This window comes from Hippopotamus amphibius, chromosome 7 (genome assembly GCF_030028045.1).
Source record: "Hippopotamus amphibius kiboko isolate mHipAmp2 chromosome 7, mHipAmp2.hap2, whole genome shotgun sequence".
Taxonomy (NCBI): domain Eukaryota; kingdom Metazoa; phylum Chordata; class Mammalia; order Artiodactyla; family Hippopotamidae; genus Hippopotamus; species Hippopotamus amphibius.
The window spans coordinates 27,139,280-27,159,003 of record NC_080192.1 but is presented as its reverse complement, the minus strand read 5'-3'; the positions used below and the strand labels follow the sequence as shown (position 1 = coordinate 27,159,003).

Below are 19,724 nucleotides of genomic sequence, written 5' to 3'. Positions count from 1 at the left end.
CCTGGAAAACAAAACCAATAAACTCTCTTAACCAACGTCTTCACCTTTTCAAGCCTCCACTCTCTTCCGTCTCCGCGCCTGACGGGCGCTCTCTGGACGTCTACACAAGTCACTGCGGAGACTGCCATCGCGGCGACGCCGCCCGGCCTTTTCTGACCAGGGAGCGACTCTGCTGAGGAGGTATGTGGTTAGACCCCCCCCTCGCGGAGAGGCTACTTAAGGCCCTCACGGGGAAAATCACGGGATTTAAAAACAGTAAGGGAGGAGTCTTTGCTTCTTTCCATGCGCTGGCATTTTGGAGCCGGGTCCCCTCGCGCGGGGCTGGAGCACGAGCCCCCAGGACCGCTGAAGCCCAGGCGCCCGAAGGCCGAGGCCTCTCCCCCACCGCCCCTCCCCCGCAGCAACGGTCCGGGCATGCAGGCGCGGAGGCGCGCGCAGGGCGGTGCGCCTGCGGGGGGGGGGGGGGGGGGCGGAGCGTGCGCTGCCCCCTTAAATACGGCGGAGGGGGCGGTGCGAAGCCGCCGCGGCGCTGCTGCCCTGTCGGCGCCAGTTCCTGCAACTGTCTCCTCGTGGCGCGAGCCTCGAGCCTAGCTCTTTCTTCGGCGGCAGCGGCGGCAGCGGCGGCAGCGGCAGCAGTGGCAGGAGGGAGCGGAGGCGAGCGGGCGGCGGGCTCCATGGAGAGCGGCAGACGCCCGGGCAGAGGCGGCGCTTCCTCCCTGGCACCCGGGCTCCAGTGACCGGCGCTCGCGCCCTGCCCCGCTTCGGAACGGCCGCCGGCTCCGGGACTGACCCGGCCTCGCTGCCCCTCCCCGCGCCGCCGCCTCGCCTTCCTGCACCGCCACTCGCCCTCGCTCCCACTCCCCGGCGGGGTGGCGGCGGCCGGGCCCCCGCGGCGGCGGCCGGAGCAGCAGCGGCAGCAAGAGCCCGCCTCTATGATGAAGTTCAAGCCCAACCAGACGCGGACCTATGACCGCGAGGGCTTCAAGAAGCGGGCGGCGTGCCTGTGCTTCCGGAGCGAGCAGGAGGACGAGGTGAGGGCGGCCGGCGCGCTGGGTGCCCTCCGCGGGGGGGAGGGCGGGGTTGGTGTGAGGGCCGGGGTTGGTGTGAGGGCCCGGGCTGGCCGGAGTGGAAGGGTCCTTGCCTTTGCCCTTCCCTTTTGCTCTCTCCATCCCCTTCCCAGCCGACCCTCCGTCTGGCCCCAGGGCTGGAGGGGATTAGCCCCCTCCCTCCTTCCCTCCCGCCCTCCCTCCTTCCTTCCTTTCTCTGGGTTGACTGTGGAAACAAAGGGGCTCGCCCAGCCCTTCGCTCTCCCACTGGGTCGCGGTTCGGACGGGGGCAGAGGCGCTTCCTGGCCCCGGGGAAGGTCCCGGGCTATCTGGGTCCCGCCTAGCGGGAGTCACCACGTCAGCCTGCGAATTGAGCGTGAAGCCGGATAAAACCTTGAGTGCTAACAGAGAGGGTAGAAATGGCGTGAGTGTTGCAGCCCAAGCCCTTCTGCCTCTGTTACATTTCCCTCCCCTGTTACAGCAGTTTGCGGTTTCAGATAAATGTAAGCATGATCATAGAATATCCAGACAGTTCTCGTGCTTTAAAATAAAACCCCATTCGATCTAGTTATGTCAGCTCCACTTCTAAGTGGATCGTTTAACTTACAAGCACTTGGCATATTTATACTTGAATTTTTTTTTTTAAACAAGGCCTCCTCTTTTAAAGTTTTCTGACTATAGAATGATGGGTAGTGAAAAATGTGGAGTCACAGCAGAAGGGAGAAGATGGACTAGAGGTGGGCAAAGTTGCCATTTTCAGACAGTAATCTCTAGCCCTCTGCATATTTATCAGAGGTTTTTTGCTATGTTTGGCTTGACATCTGGAGAGAAGCAATCTTGCTTGTTCTAAGAGGAAGCGGCAGTCAGTATTCTGTAATTCACCCATCAGCATTGGGTTGATAGTGAGGCAGTTGAGGTTTTCCTGGAGAACAGTTTTTACTTCTGTTACATCTATTTAATTTTAAAATGGTTTACTGTTTTAAATTTGTGTAGAGGAATAATAGTCTATGGGTAGCTGATGAAAATCTTTTAGCATTGCTGCTGTTTATATGGTTAGACAAGGAAAGCATTAACATTTAGTTCAGCTTCCATAACCAGTTATATCCAATAAAATACCAGACTAAAGCTGGAGACGGGAATTTAATGGCTTCCTTACTGCTAGTCCCTGTAGTTAGGATGAGGATGACATAGTGTACTCTCAGTGGCTTTGTTGTTCTTACTATGCTAACAAAAATCAAAGAGCTTCAGAACTGTGCTCTTCGAACTCTTGTCTTGCCTTTATTTTTTGAAAAGAAACCAAGCCCTTTAATGCTGATCTGGTGCTCAGTTGGGAGTCTCTAAGTGGTTAAACTTAAATTCCAAAGGAGTTTTCAAGGGAGATTCGTGTCTTTGACCTGGGTCTATTTAGGAGAGCCAGAAAGTTGAGAGGGAAAGGTTTTTAGCATTTACAAAGTCAACAGGCTTTAAGTGCATTCTGTTAAAAAGATCAGAAGGTCCTTGAGGGAAGGACCATGTTAGGACTTTGAATATAAAATAATACAGTAGCCAAAAGTGATCAAGATAGGTCAAGAATCTTATCTGATTGGCTCACTATTGTGTAATTATTTTCTTAGTTGAGTGCCTACTAGGTGCTGGGCACTGCCTGAAGACCTGTAAGTTCGTTATGTTTAATCCTTTTAGTGCAGATTTATAGGAGAGGAGACAGTTGCAGAGCATAAGTACTTTGCCCAAATGTCGTAATTAGGAAGTGGTAGAGTCGGAATTCAGCATCCGGTCCCTACTTCTGATGCTGGGCTCTTGGCACAGGGCTCAGCCCACAGTGATTGGGTGCATGAGATTTGCTGAATGAGTGAGATTTTGTGAGGTTGGTCTTGGAAGACTTTCCAAAAGTAGTGACTTTGAACTCTTGCCATAACGTGAACTTGGAATTCAGGCTTTGTAAAAACAAAAGTTCCCAAGGGAAAATATGGGAAATGGGAGGAAATTGAAATGATCTGTATTGTGTGAATGGTAAAGCAAAGTCTGAGGAGAGCTTCAGAGGTTAACCTTAGCAGATAAATGAGTTGTTTTTGTGCTTTGAAATTGTTTCTGCTGTGATAAATGCTATATTCCTAGCCTCTAATCGAATCGAGAGACCAGTACCATTATAAAATGAAGTAAAGAGCAAGGTTTGGGGAATTTATTAGATAAGTTCATTATGTAAAACTGTACATCTGGTCACCTGGAGGTTGTGAAACCAAGTGAATCAGTTTATTAGAGAATATGCTCTGAAGGAAGGCTCTGAGGGAATTCTCTAAATAATTCACAGCCAACTTAAATGTCTACTTTAGATCTTCAAGATCTTCATTTCTGTGGTTGTGTATATAGAGTGTAATAAAATAGTAATTGCTGTTTGACCCTCAAAAGCTGCAGTGTTCCAGTGTGGCTCTCTGTACTGAAGGGGTTCTCAGTAGACCGTACTTTAGAATACGTTATGGTAGGAAGGAAGGATGTTCTAACAGCAGTCTTTTGGGTGTAGTTTTATGTATTTTCCAAATTTATCACTTTCTGCCCTGTGACTTAAATAATAAGCATTAGCATTTGTATAGGAAGAAATGAGGCAGCAGAAGTGACTTGTCCCAAGGTCAAGCTGACAGATCATTTTGAGCCCAGGCCCTTTATTTCTTAATCTCATGTTCATTTGATCCTCTCTGCAGCTAATTATTTCTGTGGGGAACCACCCTTTTGACAGTTGGGCTTCCAGTCAAGGCAGCAAATAAGTGTTCATAGAGTAGCTGGGATACTCTGCTTGTGCGGTGAAAGCTGACAGTACTTTCACAAAAGGTAACCTGAAACGGATTCCATTGAACATATTTGCATATATGATAGTTGGAACAGAGATGCAAAGATGAAGGTGTCAGCTCCTAAGGAACATACTCTATAGTGGGAGGTTAGACAAATGACTGATAGAAAGGGAAATAAAGTAAGGTAAAAGTACCATCAGCTGCTCCAGGGTTAAGATTCAGCGTGAGTCATTTGGAGTTGGATTTCGGTGAGTGGAAAAGGAGGGACCAAGCATCACAAACAGAGCAAGACTTAGGACTTGTGGTCTAGTTGAGCTGCAGCTTAGGATAGCATAGAACAAATAATGGGTGAAAAACAGAGAGCACCTTAAATGTAAGGTTAAGAAGTTGCTAGGCAAGAAAGGAACTCTTTGTTTTGAACAAGGAATATTTTGATTTTAGATGTATTCAAATTTGAGAATGATCTGGCAACAAAATAGGATAGAATTCTAAAGAGAGAAATAGAAATGATTTGATCCTGGATGTAATCCAGGCAGTTGCAAGTGAGAAACAGAGACAAGCAGTCTTAAGAACTTCCATTTGGACTCTTTGCTCTAGTTAGCTTTTTAAGCCCCCTAACCAGGGGCTGTGTTCTACAGATAGTAGAATCTCGATGCAGAATGTATGTTCCCAAAGTGTCTGTGTTCTGCAAAATCATGCACTAAAACTGACTTGCTAGGAAAAGTAGAGTCTCAAAACCTATGGAACTCTAAAACCAGAGCTCTAATAAACAAAAAATAAGAAATATTAGTACTTCTCTCTACTAGCATTTTAACCCCTAGAATCAACAGGCGTTTTCAGACATATATTCTGGGGCTCTTAACTTCCTCAGAGATTTAAGTCCTTGAAGATACTTACTTCTGATGGAAACCACTTTCATCAAAATTAACCATCCAGAGGTGGCCTTTTCTAAATCGAGGGAAATGTCACCAACGCTCTTCATCTGGGCCTGTAACTCTCCCAGACAGGGAAGGACTACTTAGGCTACTCAACCAACCACTTCCTTCAAGGGAAGGCACTTCTGTACGGTTTGCATGTTTGTATTCTTACGGTTTTGGTATATCACCGAGGCTTTCTCTAATTTTGTGAAAGTTTACCCCATCACTTCAAAACATTAACATGCTACGAGAAAAAGTCATGGTCAACCCATTATCTACCAATCCACATAATCTGAGTTAAACACATTTTCAACAGAATGCACTGTTATTTCTGATCTTACAGCACTCTGCCTCTATACCCCCAAAATAGTACTAGTTTGTTTAGTAATAGCAGCTGGTAGTGGTTAGTGGATGTAACAACTATTGTTGTAACTTACTGTCTTTTAAAATGTGTATGTGCATAATGGTGTTGCTAATATGCTGCTTACCTAATTTTGGCTAAATGCCTATGAAACAGTTAAGTTGGGTAGAGCTAGTTTTAACCATTCATGCTATCCTTGTTAGTGATAATGGAAGAAAGCACAGCAACCCCAAAATAGCCTCTAAACAGATAGCTACAATTCACAAAATAAAATTCTTTATTCTTAGATTTAGGGATCGCTTGAGGGGTTCTCTGGATAGCTTTGTTTTTTCTGGGAAAGAAGTGATCATTTGTAGTGACTAGCTACTCCCAGAGGCAGGCCATGACCAAGAGTGATTCTAAGGGTAAAAGCTGAAACAGGAAGGGCAGTTTGGGGCCCCTTCATGTAGGGAACTAATTAACCTCCAGCCTCTGAGGGCATGACTACATTATATAGACATTAAACAGCATTTTTTAGTTTACACACTTTTACACGTCCCCAGTGAGGAGGACTTGGGCAAGATAGGGTATAGAATCTATATTATAGATTATTCCAATTCACAGATGTAGCTTTGTCTAGCAAGACTCGGGGCTGGTTCCAAGTTGACCACTATCATTGTACTGTTGCTACTAAAAGTGAGAAACCCTTCTATTCCAAATAGTAAAATATTAGGTATCTAAGAAAAAGACAAATGTGAGAAATGACTTCTCAACAGTGCTAGGTGGATAGTGTTTTATTCTGATAATTGTCCAGTACATGAAAAGAGGGGTAAGGTCTGATAGTGATGCTGACATGAAGGTGGTCAGGTCGAATTGGGGAAGAAGTGTCTTCACTTTTCACCACTCTAGTACCAGTGGCTTTTTTTTTTTAAGCTCTTTATTGGAGTACTGTATAATTGCTTTACACTGTTGTGCCGCTTTCTGCTGTCCAACAGAGTGAATCAGCTGTATTTATACACACATCCCCATATCCCCACCCCCCGAGACTCCTTCCCACCCTGCCTATCCCATCTAAGTCATCACCCATCATCGAGTTGATCTCCCTGTGCTCTGCAGCAGCTTCCCACTAGCTATCTGTTTTACATTTGGTAGTATGTCAGTGCTACTCTCTTGCCATTGGCTTTTGGGTTTGAGTGTGATTCAAGTCTAACTGAAACTTGGTAGGTTAACCAGCCTTTTTATAAATCTTTCCTTTGGTCTCAGCTTCAGCTTATCTGGAAGGTTAAATGTCTGCTTTCGTCTTTGTCATCTTGTCACTAATGTGATGACAAACTCTCATCTTGTTGAATGCACAAAATCTGACATGCCTAGAAAAGTAGTTGAAAGGGAATTTAAAACCTGTGAGTGACCATGTATGGATCTGTCAGCAGTTGGTGTATCTTCTTACTGAATCTTTTATTACTTCAGTAATACCATTTTTGTTACTTCAGTAATACCATTTTTTTAGGCATTGGTCATTTCTTTAATAAATAATAGTAATATATAAATATAAATGTGTTCATAAACATATGTTTAGTGGCAAGTATCAGTAGACTTACTTCATAGGAACTGCTCTGTACCCTCATTCCTTTTGTCTTCTACACCCTATCCCCACCCCCTTCATTCCCTCTCACTTCTTTTACTGTGTAGATTGTTTTAACCTGAATATTTCACCACTTTCTCTCAGGTTTTGCATCACAGACATCTAAGAGAACCTGGATTTTGGAGCCTGTAAAATTATGGATTCTTTTTGGTAATCTAAGGGAGGAAAGAAGTTTGTAAAGGTTAATGCAACTATAGAATTTAAAAATTGTGATAAGCATTATTTTGAGACAAAGTATAGCTGGAGGTGGATAGTCTGAGACTCCTTCCCTAGAAGTTTTTGTTTCTTTGTTTTTAGTAGCACCATTCTTATAGCATTAGCTTGCTAAAGCTACAGTATACATTTGGGGGAGTTACAGAATGTTTAGATGGCTTTGAGGGGGTGAGAGGGAGATAATGAATAATAATGCTTTGTGATATGGTTCTATAGATTTAGGTTCTCCCAGTGTGTAGAAGGGGTTTTAATTGTCCTTGTCTCTGTTTATGCCGTTCAGATTTGTTTCTTCTACCCTGGCAGACCTCTGCCGTAATTCTGTTTACTCTTGTCTATGGAGTGTATCCCTCAGTTCTTGCTCTTTGTTAATCACCACCACCCCCACTCCCCCATGTAGCGGTGTCCTCATTTGAACTCCAAATAAAGACTCAAGATGAGTATGCAAGTACTTAATAACATACTGGTTTCCAAACCTATACCACCACCAAAGGCTAGTTATCATATCTCTTAAGCTAGTTGTTTAGGTCCTAATCATATAAACATTTAGATGCTATACCTTAGGTATTATTTTAAGTTGATCATTTTTTGGAAAGATACATTTGAAATTAGTGATTTGATCAGTTTAATCACTTTGGAATGTCAAGGGACTCTTGGAGCATGATAAGTTCTTGGTTTCAGCTAAATCATTTGGAAGAGAAGCTTAGTCATATGATAATGATATCCTGTAGATAAAGATTTGATTTTAAATGGAAGCTTAAGTGTTAGTTCAAAAACAGACACAGACTGTACTAATGGTTTTTCAACATTATTAACGTTATGTAATTTAGTTCTTAAAGACTGTCTTGGTCAAATAGGAACATAATAGTCATTGACCTAGATACATGACACTGAATTTCATTTTTTTAGAACTCAAACATTTTAAATATCGATGGTTTTGAAACTCACTATTTACTAAATGAAGATGTACTTTTCTGGTGGCTAGCCACCTGCATCGTCCTGTTCCATTATGAAGCTAATCGAGGAAGTTGCTTAGAGAGCATAGAATTGTGTATTTAGAATTTTATCTGGATAATAGAAACCAGATTATCCCTAACTCGCCTAGTAACCAGGGAAAGAAGCTTCTAACTCTGTGGTCAAGACTGATGGTTACCACTTACTTTTCACTTGATGTAAGATATAACACTTTTGTACCTTAAACATTTTTGTTTTAACTTATACATTCGTGGGAGATTGGGATTGCCATATATATATTACTAATAAGAAAAAAATATCAAATTGTGTACTTTAAATATATGCAGTTGATTGTATGTCAATTATCTCAATAAAAGTTCCTAAAATAAATTAATTAATTTAAAAAAACCAAACTTACATTTGTTTGCCAGTCTTGATATAGGGTCAAAGTCTTTGAATACCATAGATCCTCGGCAAGTCTCCTTTTTGAATAAAATACAAAGGTGAAATCTGATTTGCAGTTTACTTTGAATAAAGTAGAATTTTAACTTTCTGGATTTTAAAAGTTTCCTTCTTCTAGTCTTTTTCTAGTAATCTCATCCATAGTTAATTTGATAGCAATTTTTAATAACCCTAAATTTTTAATGAATCTTTGCAGAGCCTTTTTGATAATTCCTTCCTGCCCTCATTTCATCATTAACTCTCAGTAATTATAAAAAGTACAACTGGCAAAATTTGGGGAACAAGCTTATCTTGATAGGCTAATTCAACTCAATTGGCGGGAAAGTAGAAGACCTATTTAGTAATAGCCAACAGGGAGTAATTAGGCTAGGATCTAAGGTATTTAATACTCAATAACGCTCAACAGTCTTGCAAGGATAGTTACTTCTTTTTACAGAGGACGACACTGGTACCCACCACCATGTGCATCAAGGAATGAAACATCTTGGTTATGATCAGAAGAGTTATAGAAACACGTTCAAGTTGAAACCTGTGCTTTCCAGTTTGTGCCAGATTTGTTTACTCTGGCTCTTTAGTTTCTAATTTTGATAATAAGCCCTGTTTGCTAATACATAAAGCTTAAATTTAAGGCTGTCTTACATTTTACTTTACCAAAATTGCTGTATTTGAACTTGGTGGTTCCCTCAATGTCAGCCATTAGTACTTTAGCTAAGGCTTTTTCAACTGTTGTGTTAATTTACAGTGCTTTCTCTGGACTTGGCACTGTTCTGCCAGTTACACGTGATGCTAGTAGGAGCAGTAGAGTCCTATCCAAATCAAGAATGAGAGAAATGGTGCTCATATCCCTTGAACATTAGTTGATCCATTGCTCTGTGGTGATGGTGTGCCCATAGACAAAGGTGTGCTGCTTTTTTTCAAGTTGGGGGTGGGGGTCGGGTTATGCACCTGAATGGGTGTTCCCTCATCTTCCAATTCTGTTTTAGAGGTTTGAGGGAAAGATGGGACTTGCTAAACTACTACTCTCAGCCTGGAACTTTCTGTATGGGGAATGTTGAGTTCTGGCAACTTACCCAGGTAGGTGAATCCTGGGCTGGCTGTGAACTCCTGAGGGCCAGCAGTTCCTCTGGCAGTAGGGAGGAAGCTGGGCAGACAGCTTTCTGACACAGTGTCAGAAAACCAGAACCTGCATTGGGGATCAAGCTTTGCTCTCAGTTGATTAATTTCTGGTGAGACCTGTTTGCATTTACTTGAAGGCAATATACTAAGGTAATTTTGCAGACATTTTTCTGCAAGTTGGTCAAGACAACTGTTAACCTTCATAAACTTCATTTGGTTATTTATCATAGCCTTTTCCCACCCCCGCCCCCAACTGGGTGATTTCCAACCTAACGCACACATTTTCACTTTTAGAGTGGATATGTATTTCTTGTTTCAGATACTGTTAAAAAGTGAACTAGTAGGATACTACTCTGTGATAATATAGTGCTTGTTTTTTTTGTTTGTTTGTTTTTTAAGTGTGTGCACATTTCAAGCTTAGTGCTGTTCTTGACCCAGATTTGCAGAATTTCCTGTAAAGGCCAAACGATGTTTTAGGCTTTGTGGGTCATATAGTTTCTGTTGAAATCGGCCAGCTCTGCTGTTGTAGCGTGGAAGAATGAATATGAATGTCCAATGTGCTTCTGAGGCTGGAGTTTACGGTTATGGTCGATCTTGTAGGTGCTATTGGTGAGCAGCAGTCGGTACCCAGACCAGTGGATTGTCCCAGGAGGAGGAATGGAGCCTGAGGAGGAGCCTGGCGGCGCTGCTGTGAGGGAGGTTTATGAAGAGGTAAGATGAAGAGTAGCGAGTCCTGGGTGAGGTTCACAAACAGGGCACTTTGCTACATACACCGGAGAGAAAGCAAGAAGACAGGCAGATCACTCAGGTGCTTTTTGGTCATCTAATTGAACATTTTAAGGCATGTGACCACAGCTAGTGCTTTGCTAAGCAGATATTTTTTTCTGCCTGGTAAAAGGGAGCTAAAAAATCAGTGTGGAAGTCCCCCAGAATTGTATAATGCAGTTATATAACAGACAATAAGTCTGATTGGTGATCAATATGTAAACATGATGGCCTTGCCCCAGAGCAAGGTTAGTATTAACTGAGTAAAAGTGCACAGAGACATTCCTCGTGTGCTACAATTCCTTTTCAAATGAATGAGAACCCAGTTGCTTTTATTTTACTGGCTTTGTTTTAAAGTTCAGTAAAAAGGGGGCACACATGCACAGAAGCGCACTTGGCCTGCTTGTCTTCTCACAGCTGATGACAGATAGAACTTGCTTTTACTCGGGGGCAAAACAGCATAGATCAAGTGCCATAAAAACTTCTTGAACAGCAGCGAGGGTATAAATGAGAAGTGAATGGTAAGGCTCTCCTTGGGTGTTGGTGTGTAATCGGAAAGGTTTCCTAGAGACGGTCTTAAGGGATGAGCATCCTCTAGGAGACAGCATGTGCCAGTCTGTTAGTTTACAGTATGGGTTTTATCTAGTCTGTCACAGTACTAGGTAAAAGGAACAGGACTGTGCAGTGGAAGGGTAGCACATAGAAAGAAAATAACATGCATATACATTTTGTCATGTAGGGGTAAAAATTTTACGTTTCATCTTTTTTTAATAGGCTGGAGTCAAAGGAAAATTGGGCAGACTCCTGGGCATATTTGAGGTGAGTTACAAAAGTACTCCTCATCTTGCTGAGAATAGAATTAATGATTTCTTCCTTCCTAATAATTTGGCAGCAGCCTGAACTAGACATTCCTCTAAAATTATCAGTAGGCAAGCAAGTCATAAGGATTAGGAGGGAGGGAAGTAAAAGCTGCTTAACTTTCATATACCATTAATTTTTTATACAGTATTATTACGGTGGTAATTTGTTTTATATGACAATACAGTGGAGCTGATATAGATAGACTTAACCTCTTGGTTCACTGTATACAGTTTAGGTAGAATTTTTAGGAGGTATAGTATCCTCAGTATCACCTAAGGGCTTAGGCCTCTCATGCATACTGTCTGGAAATGTACTCTTCGCCTTCAGCATGTAACATTGGATAATATACATAATGACTTTATGCTGAAAGGACACTATGAGGGTCGGATACACAGACTCTTACATAATTTATTACTGAAGGCAGAATGGAATTTGTGGAGAGGAAATTTGGAAGTGACAGGTATTCTGTGGAAGGTGGGGAGAAATGAGGTCAGGTCATGAGACCCAAGCTGTTCTCAGATATATTTTCATCCAAGATTCAGACCTAGATACATGGTATATCAGACACATTGTGACTTTTTCCCCCAAGATACTACTTAAGTGTTAGTTTAGTCCCGCTGGTAGGGCTGTGTAAATATAGTCCTTAAAGATTTTAATTTTAAGCCTTTTTACAGAAATTCAGAAAAAATTCTGATTGTACAGCATTTGGTAGAATTGATGACTTCAAGAATACAGTAATTGTTAAGAATAAAGTTCTTAAGGTACTATTCAAAATATTTCAGAATTTAGCACTTGCTTTACCCAGTTAAATAGCACCATCTCCTGGTTAAACTGGAAAACATGTTGCAAGTTTTCTTTCATTCCCAGAGACATAAGGCACTGAATGAGTGGATTACTCAGGTGATTTGTGGTAGAAAAAAATAGGGCAATTGTCTAAAGTCTTAGACTATAGCCAACAAGGCTAACTTTAATCAAGATGAAGGTGAGTCTCTTCATCTTAAGGCCAGCTTGCGTTTAATTTTGAACCTAGAGACAAGACTAGGTGGCAGTTTTAACATGGGTGAAAATTGGGCTAGTAGGACTAAAATATCAATATAACCTTCCAGAAATGGACTGTCCTAGGTAGTATTCTCAACCTTTGCTATGCATAGGTCAGTGGAAGCCTCCTGTCAGACTAACTGAATCAGTGTCTCTTAAAAAAAAAAAAATTCATCCTGAGTGATGAAATAGATGGTCAAGGTTGAAGAGGCCCTGGGCTCTTTCTGTGTGCATCTTGTGACCCTCTAGGGGTCATGTTCTAAAGGAACTGGGGCTTTTTGCTCTTCTACAGAGGTACTGAAGGAAGCAGTTTCCATAGTCACAAAAGGCTGTTGGAATTAGCCAGCCCACAGGAAAAGAACCTGGGATAAAGATGACAGGAATGCAGTCCTTCTAATCTAGATTCCATTCCAATCTGAAGATTTTCTTTATGAAAATTGTCTAATGGAGAGAAATCAAAGTGCTAAAAGTTTAGTATCGGGAGCTTATTTCACCATTTAAGTGTTTTGTCTGATGTAAACTCACTTTTGTGCTGGGTTATAAGACTGAGTATACTTGCCTATGTTGGCAGAGTATGCTAATGTATGCCACACTGAATTTTTCATTCAAGAATGTGTATATGGCTAGCTCTTGTAGATTAAAATGCTTTTCTTTTTATATTCAAGCAGAACCAAGACCGAAAGCACAGAACATATGTTTATGTTCTTACTGTCACTGAAATATTAGAAGACTGGGAAGATTCTGTTAATATAGGTAAGTTCCCTATCCTTTTGTTTTCTGAATTCTCTTAATTCAAATACTACATATTTGTATTTCATTTTCATCTTAAATTATTTTTATTTTTAATTAGAGAAGATCAATATACATCTCCAAATTTGAATTATCTTAAAAATTGTTCCCCAACATATTGTTGGTCTAAGCTGTTCCAAAAAGATAGTGATTATTTATGGAGATGGTTGAGGGGGCATTGTTAATAGGGTATATAGCTTTTTAAAATTGACTTCACTATTTTATTTTTAGTAACCAATTTCATACTGTTTTTTAGGAAGGAAGAGAGAGTGGTTCAAAGTAGAAGATGCCATCAAAGTTCTCCAGTGTCATAAGCCTGTACATGCAGAGTATCTGGAAAAACTAAAGCTGGGTTGTTCTCCAACCAATGGAAATTCCACAGTCCCTTCCCTTCCAGATAGTAACACCTTGTTTGTAACTGCTGCACAGACCTCTGGGCTGCCGTCTAGTGTAAGATAAAGAGAATTGGAAGGACCTCTTCCACCATGTGCAATCTCATGGGCAGAGGCCTCTTTATTACCTTTGGCAAACATCTGAATGACGTTTGCAAACTGTCTGAATTTGCCATGCAGGATTTTCAAACAATTTGCATGTTTTTCAGATGCTTTCAAATCTTCTTTAAGAAAAAAAATAAAAAGGAAAAAAAAAATAGTGTAAAATATTTTAATAAGCCAAAGCCATGTGGAATTTTTTTTAGATGCCTTAACTGTGCCCCCAGCCCACCTACCTTGTTATTTTGGTTGGCATTTTCACAGCATTTTTTTTCCAGTTTTTTGTCCATTTGATGTCAGTCTGTGGTTTTTGTCAGATCAACTTACTTGTGGGTATATTTTCCCCCTAAATTGTTCTCTCATTCTCACAGTATTAACGTATTCAACAAATCCTTCTGTTGTGGGAATTTATGACAATAATTCTTGATATTAAAGCAGTCCATCAACCCAGAAACTTGCTTCATAGGATCACAATTTTAATTCATAGATTCCAGATTTGGACTATTTCTATATGGCTCTATTTTCAGGAATTTATCAACTCATTTGTCTGAATTTTCACAACTGATATTATGTCCCTAGCTACCTGATATGGCCATATCCCCCTAGTCCTTTAACACAGAAAAGTTTAACTCTATAGAGCTGATGATTGTTAGGCAGGTACTGTGAGCAAAATGTATGTAGTAAGATATAAGATTCATCTTATCTTGAAAGCCGTATTCATGGAATTTGAGTTAGCATACTCCGTTGCCAATTTGCTTTATCCGCAATCTCTCTTTACACAGAATATATGAGAACCATATTTCCCTCAGTGTAAATTGCTTTTAAGAAAACATATTTCCAGTTTTTTAATTTAGTGACATCTCTTCAGTTAAACTTGCTGGTTACCACCTTAAATGCCAGTCAGTGTTGACTGCATCACAATTGAGTGAAATGGCCTTCTTGTTCAGCTGTTACAGACCTAGATTGTTAAGGCACCTTATAACATCTCATCTTTTATAGCTGGTCAGTAGGTACTATTTTTCATATAACTAAATGTTGGGGCACTGGAACATACCAGAAATAAGAATCACTTTGTCTTACACTTGTCTTAATATTCACTTAAATCCAAGAATCCCATCCAACACATAAATACCTTGTCTGAAACGCCTGTACTTCCCTGACCAAGTTAGAAATGAGGCAGGGCAAGTGAAAGATGATTCCATATGTAGATGTTAGCTTTTTGTAAATATCGTAACTGGTGAATATAAAATAGAAAATAAGCATAGTTATACATTTGTTCTATAAATTGTTAACCTTTAAAAATATAATTGCTGCTAAAAATAGAGTGCTGTTACACTTAAGGAAAATTGGTGCCACTGTTTTGAAAATGAGATCTTGTGCCATAAATGCAGCTGAAATAAATATAAATATTAGTTCACAGATTAATGCTGTCAAAAGAATGAGTAAAGTAGAAAAACTTAACCAGTGACATTTCATTCTCAATTATGTAGTGTGATCAAACGTGATCATCCAGGATTTTTATATTTTTCTTTGTATAGAGGTTATGTATTCTGGATGTTTTTTTTTAAAAGGAAACATTTTAAATCCCACAGATTGACACTTTGTATCAATGTTCAACGGACTAAGTTTTTTCTCTGTAATCTCTGAAGTTTCTTTAAATTATATAGGTAACATAGCAGAGAAACTGGATTGTTTTTGTATATAAGACTGTGTCCACCTGAAATGTTGTCAGAAGTTTGGGGGGGGTGGCAGGGGGTGCTGGGTATCTTGTGTACTATATTATTAGAGGTAATAATGCATGAACTTATTTTATAAACTCTTGGACTATGTATTTGACATGTAAAATATGTACAGTATTAATGTCAGCCATTTCTTAAAAGTGAACCTATAAATATTGTTGTATAATTTTCTTTGGTCAGAAACATTTGGACTAAGTAGTGCCACTGGGTCAGGATTTTCTTCAGTGCCATTTAGCAAACCACTCGTTTTTAGTCTATGCAACTAGCAAAAGTTTGTATGATGCATTAGAATATTTCAGGCATCACACTTTAATTTCACATGAAGGGTTCTTCACTGTTGTTTGAAACCCAGCCTAGCAAAATTAGAGGAAAAGCCCTAAGGAGATTTCTGTTAAGAGAAAAAAGCCTACATTTGGAGACTCAACAGTTGAATCTACTATAGATAACAAATAGTGTCTACTATCTCAACTCTCCAAAGTTTTAGAGTGTTGGGACTGTCATTTGTGCTTTCTGTGTATCCCACAAGGATAGCTGGATAAAATTGGGCAGCTAAAATTTTCATTCAGTGTGCCTCCTAAATTAAAAAAAAGTTTGTAAATTGACTTACAGATAGCAACTATCTTGCACGTTTATTGTTGGGTTTTCTTTTGTTTTATGTAAACAGGTGAAATTTTCCAACCAGGCACATGCCATTCAATTTTCTGTTGATCACACAGTTGTATAAAGCAGCAAAACTGAAGGGGGGATGATTGTTGTATAGACTTTAAATTGCTTTGCATGGTCTTTTGAGGTAATTGGTGTAAGAATCTTGACTTTTTTTATATTTGGAAACATCAAATAAAAAATGGAAATGAATTTTTTTTTTCTAACATACCTTAACACTCTCCAGGTGAAAACTTGTCTGATGTTCCACAGTAACAACTTTACTGTTCCTATTGATGGCCATATAATTATCTCTTAATAATAGTTCATTATACACTTCCCTTTTATGATCCTTAGTAGTGGAATTAACTGAGTTAAAAGGAACAGCTCACCAGTAGGGTGTTGCCATCACTCTCCTAATGTATGTTGTCCATCTTATTGGACACCAGTCATGCCACTGTGGTCTTATTTATTGCTATTCCCCTTTCCTAATAGACTTTGTTATTTTAATAATTTTCAGGGGCTCTTGGCTTTTTCTATGAGTACTTTGCTGTAATGTTGCAGACACTTTCTATACCACCGTCACATTAATTATACAGCTCTGTTGTAAAAGGGTGACTGGTGAAGCCATTATATTTTACCCAAAATATTGTCCACCTAAGATGAACTTTAGAATCCTCCTGTAGAGGTTCTACTCAAATCTCATTTGGTTTTTGATTAGGATTGTTAAATTGGAGAAGAGAAAGCTTGCTGTTTTCTGATGTCTTCACATTGGGATACAAGAATTCTCTACAGGTCTCTTACACAGAACTAAACACTAGTTGAGTTTATTAAAGTATAATTTGTAAGGGATTTGTTAAGCTGGAACGTTGCTGTGTCAGCTGATTGTCTCAAATGAAGTGTCCATCCAATACCTTGTTTCAGAAATTCTTCATGCAACGTTTACCATTAGCTGCACTGTAGTCAGCATCTGTTTTATGCCTAGCATGAGAACTACAGAACAGAACAAGTTTCTGCCCTCAAGGAGCTTATATATTCTAGTGAAGTAGAGATAAGTGATTTATTTAAGTTATTTATACATCAGAAAATGTCTTTCAAGGCGTTACATCTATTTTTTTTAAGACTTACATGTACCATCTTCAAATATATTTTAAAATGTGATCCCCATCAAATATGTTTATACATTTTACATGGAACTGTAAACAAAAATCAGGTTGGAAAGTGCTATCATCCTTGGTGCTACTTTCATTTTTATTACCTTCTTGGTGGCCGTCTTGGCATTGCCTTATAGCAAAAACCCTAATTTACCCAGAAACTAGTCTTAAATTCCTCTACTTTGATGTGATTTCAGTTATGATCCCAAAAGTTACTCTTGCCAATATGTGGAATACTACCCTCTGGACATCACATTTCCTGGTTCTAATTAAACACCAGTGCCAGACATTATATAATAGTACTTACTGCTTTTCTCAATGTTTACTCAAATTCATTCCTTAATCAAATTAGTGAAATAAGAAATACTTGGCCATTGCTGTGTATCAAAAAATAAACATACCTTTTGATCAAGTTACTACACTCTAACCTCTAGGAATGGGGACACAAATATACCTACCAAGATACAGCCAAAATGGTGAGACGTGGAAATAAAATGCCCAGGCCCAAAGGGGTAATGGTTAACTAGTAATATATCCATATAATGGAACAGTATACAAACATGAAAAGGACATTGAGGTTAAAGATGTAGAGTAAACCAGTATGGCCTTTTTGAGAGCAACTGAGTAGTAGTAACAAAATTTTAAATGCATATAATCCTTTCACCAATTCCATTTCTGGGAATCTAGTCAACAAAAATACTTCATGTTGTGCAATCAGAATATAGTCAAAAGATGTGTATTGCATTATTTATAAAACTGGCATCGATTTAAATGTGCAAACCGGGGTTAAATTATGGTCATCTATTTGATAGATACTATACAGCTACCAAAGAAATGTGCTAATTGAAAAACATGATAGAGCATTACCTGGTAAAGGTCATAGTTTCTCAAGGAGCTTGTAGAGATTTCTGATTTTCTTTAAAAGACCTGTATAGGGACTTTCCTGGTGGTCCAGTGGTTAAGACTCTGAGCTTCCACTGCAGGGGGCACAGGTGTGATCCCTGGTCAGGGAACTAAGATTCCACATGCCAAGAGGCATGGCCAAAAAATAAATAGAAATAAAATCCTGTATAATTTTTAAGTGAATGTTCTGAGAAATTTTTGATGTTAAAATTTTCAATAACTCAAATGAAAAAACTGGGCTTGATCTGTATATAACTTATCAAATATATATATGTATTAATATGAAAGTAGAAAAAGGAAACCTGCATACATCTTTTCCATTACTGGAATAACAGGAACATTTTTAAATGGGGGAGGAGAGACATCTTGATTCTAACACAAGAGCTGTGGGATAATCCATCACTGCTAAGGAGGTAGGGGTTAACTCAGCCTATAGACCAAATGGAGCCCCCAGCCTGTTTTCTGTATAGTCCACAAACTTGGAATATTTTTTACATTTTCGGTGATTGGAAAAAAAATAATTTTGACATATGAAAATTAAAATTTGATCAGAGCAGAGCACAGCATACCCATTTGTTTAAACTTGCCTATGGATACTTTCTCACCTTATTGGCAGAGTTGAGTAATTGAGACAGACCCATGGCCCATGACCTGCAAAGAACCAAATATTTACTGTTTCAGAATGAAAAGACACACAGATTTCAAGAATTTGGCCCTACTCCTTTGGTTACTCACTCCTAATGCTTCCTGCCAAAACATAAGGAAAACAGCATCAAGTTCAAATCTAGTGCAACCAACCTATCATGTCTAAACTGCTTTAGACAGGTCTGAGTAAGTCTTCTTGAGTAGTCTACTCTTGAACCTAAGCCAGAAGACTTTGTAAACTTGCTAGGTTATAATGAAACAGAGTTATGGTGATTTACTAATCTAGATCAGGAACTATTTCAAAAGGAGTCACATGGTGGGAGAGTATGGATCAGGAATATGTAAAATGGAAATGCACTAATTATTCCATATGATAGGAACCTGAGTTACCAAATCTTTAACAATTTCTAAAACTTTTTTCGTCCCATTGGTAAAAATGATTAGCAGAGAATGTTAAAGCTCCTTAATGAGCACCATAAAATGTACTTTTACAAGATCATGGGATTTCTGTTGTTGCTTTAAGAGACAATAAGGTCTAAATTGACATATGCTTCTCCAACCAATCAGAAACAACCACATCAAGTCCATAGAGGCTAGGCTTGGTAAGCAAGTCATACTTGAAATGCTATACCAACTGGCACACATGAAATGAGATCAGCTAAAGGGGGGCAAAGAAGAAATTGCATGGAGGAGGGAACACCCAGATTCTTCATATTGAGTTCTATACTTAACAGGAAAAATTTCAGCCCAACTCCCAGTTTTGCAGCCAATAGGAACTTGTCCAATTTGTAACACAAAGCTGTAGCAAAGCCAACTCTTGGAACAAATCCTCCCAATTTCCAACCTCAAAGATAAAAATGGAAATTAACATGGGGGGGGAGGGGGAATATAGTGAAGGAAACAAAGTATCACCAGTCTGGGTGGCGGAGTACAGATTTTTATTCATAATATTTCAAGTTATTACAGTCAGCATTTTTCCTTTTGTGATCAACTCATTAAAAATAAACCCGCTATGATTTCTTAAACTAAGCAGCATGCTAAATAGCTAAATGAAATGTTGCCCCCAGCCACAAAATACATTATTCCAATGAAATATTACATTTCTTTAAAGACTGTTGAATTAGCTGCCCTATATCATGTCATTTTACTTTTATTTTTTTCCTCCTTTTTTGGCCAGCTTTTGTAGGTAAGGCTGTATTTTTAAACCTTTGCTACTGCAACTAACAA

General features: G+C 39.5%; 1 protein-coding gene across 2 annotated transcripts; it reads left to right on the top strand.

Annotated features, from left to right (window-relative positions):
• The first annotated feature begins 525 nt into the window (after positions 1 to 525).
• NUDT4 (nudix hydrolase 4) lies at positions 526 to 16,008 on the top strand. 2 transcript variants are annotated; one of them, XM_057742292.1, is made up of 5 exons: positions 526 to 1,031; positions 10,071 to 10,181; positions 11,010 to 11,054; positions 12,803 to 12,887; positions 13,180 to 16,008. In XM_057742292.1, exons 1-5 carry the CDS (start codon positions 933 to 935, stop codon positions 13,380 to 13,382), a joined length of 543 nt encoding a protein of 180 aa, XP_057598275.1. In that variant the 5' UTR covers positions 526 to 932; the 3' UTR covers positions 13,383 to 16,008. The 2 variants fall into 2 exon arrangements, with proteins under 2 accessions (XP_057598275.1, XP_057598274.1); XM_057742291.1 differs by having other exon boundaries at positions 545 to 1,031; positions 12,800 to 12,887.
• Positions 16,009 to 19,724: the final 3,716 nt, after the last annotated feature.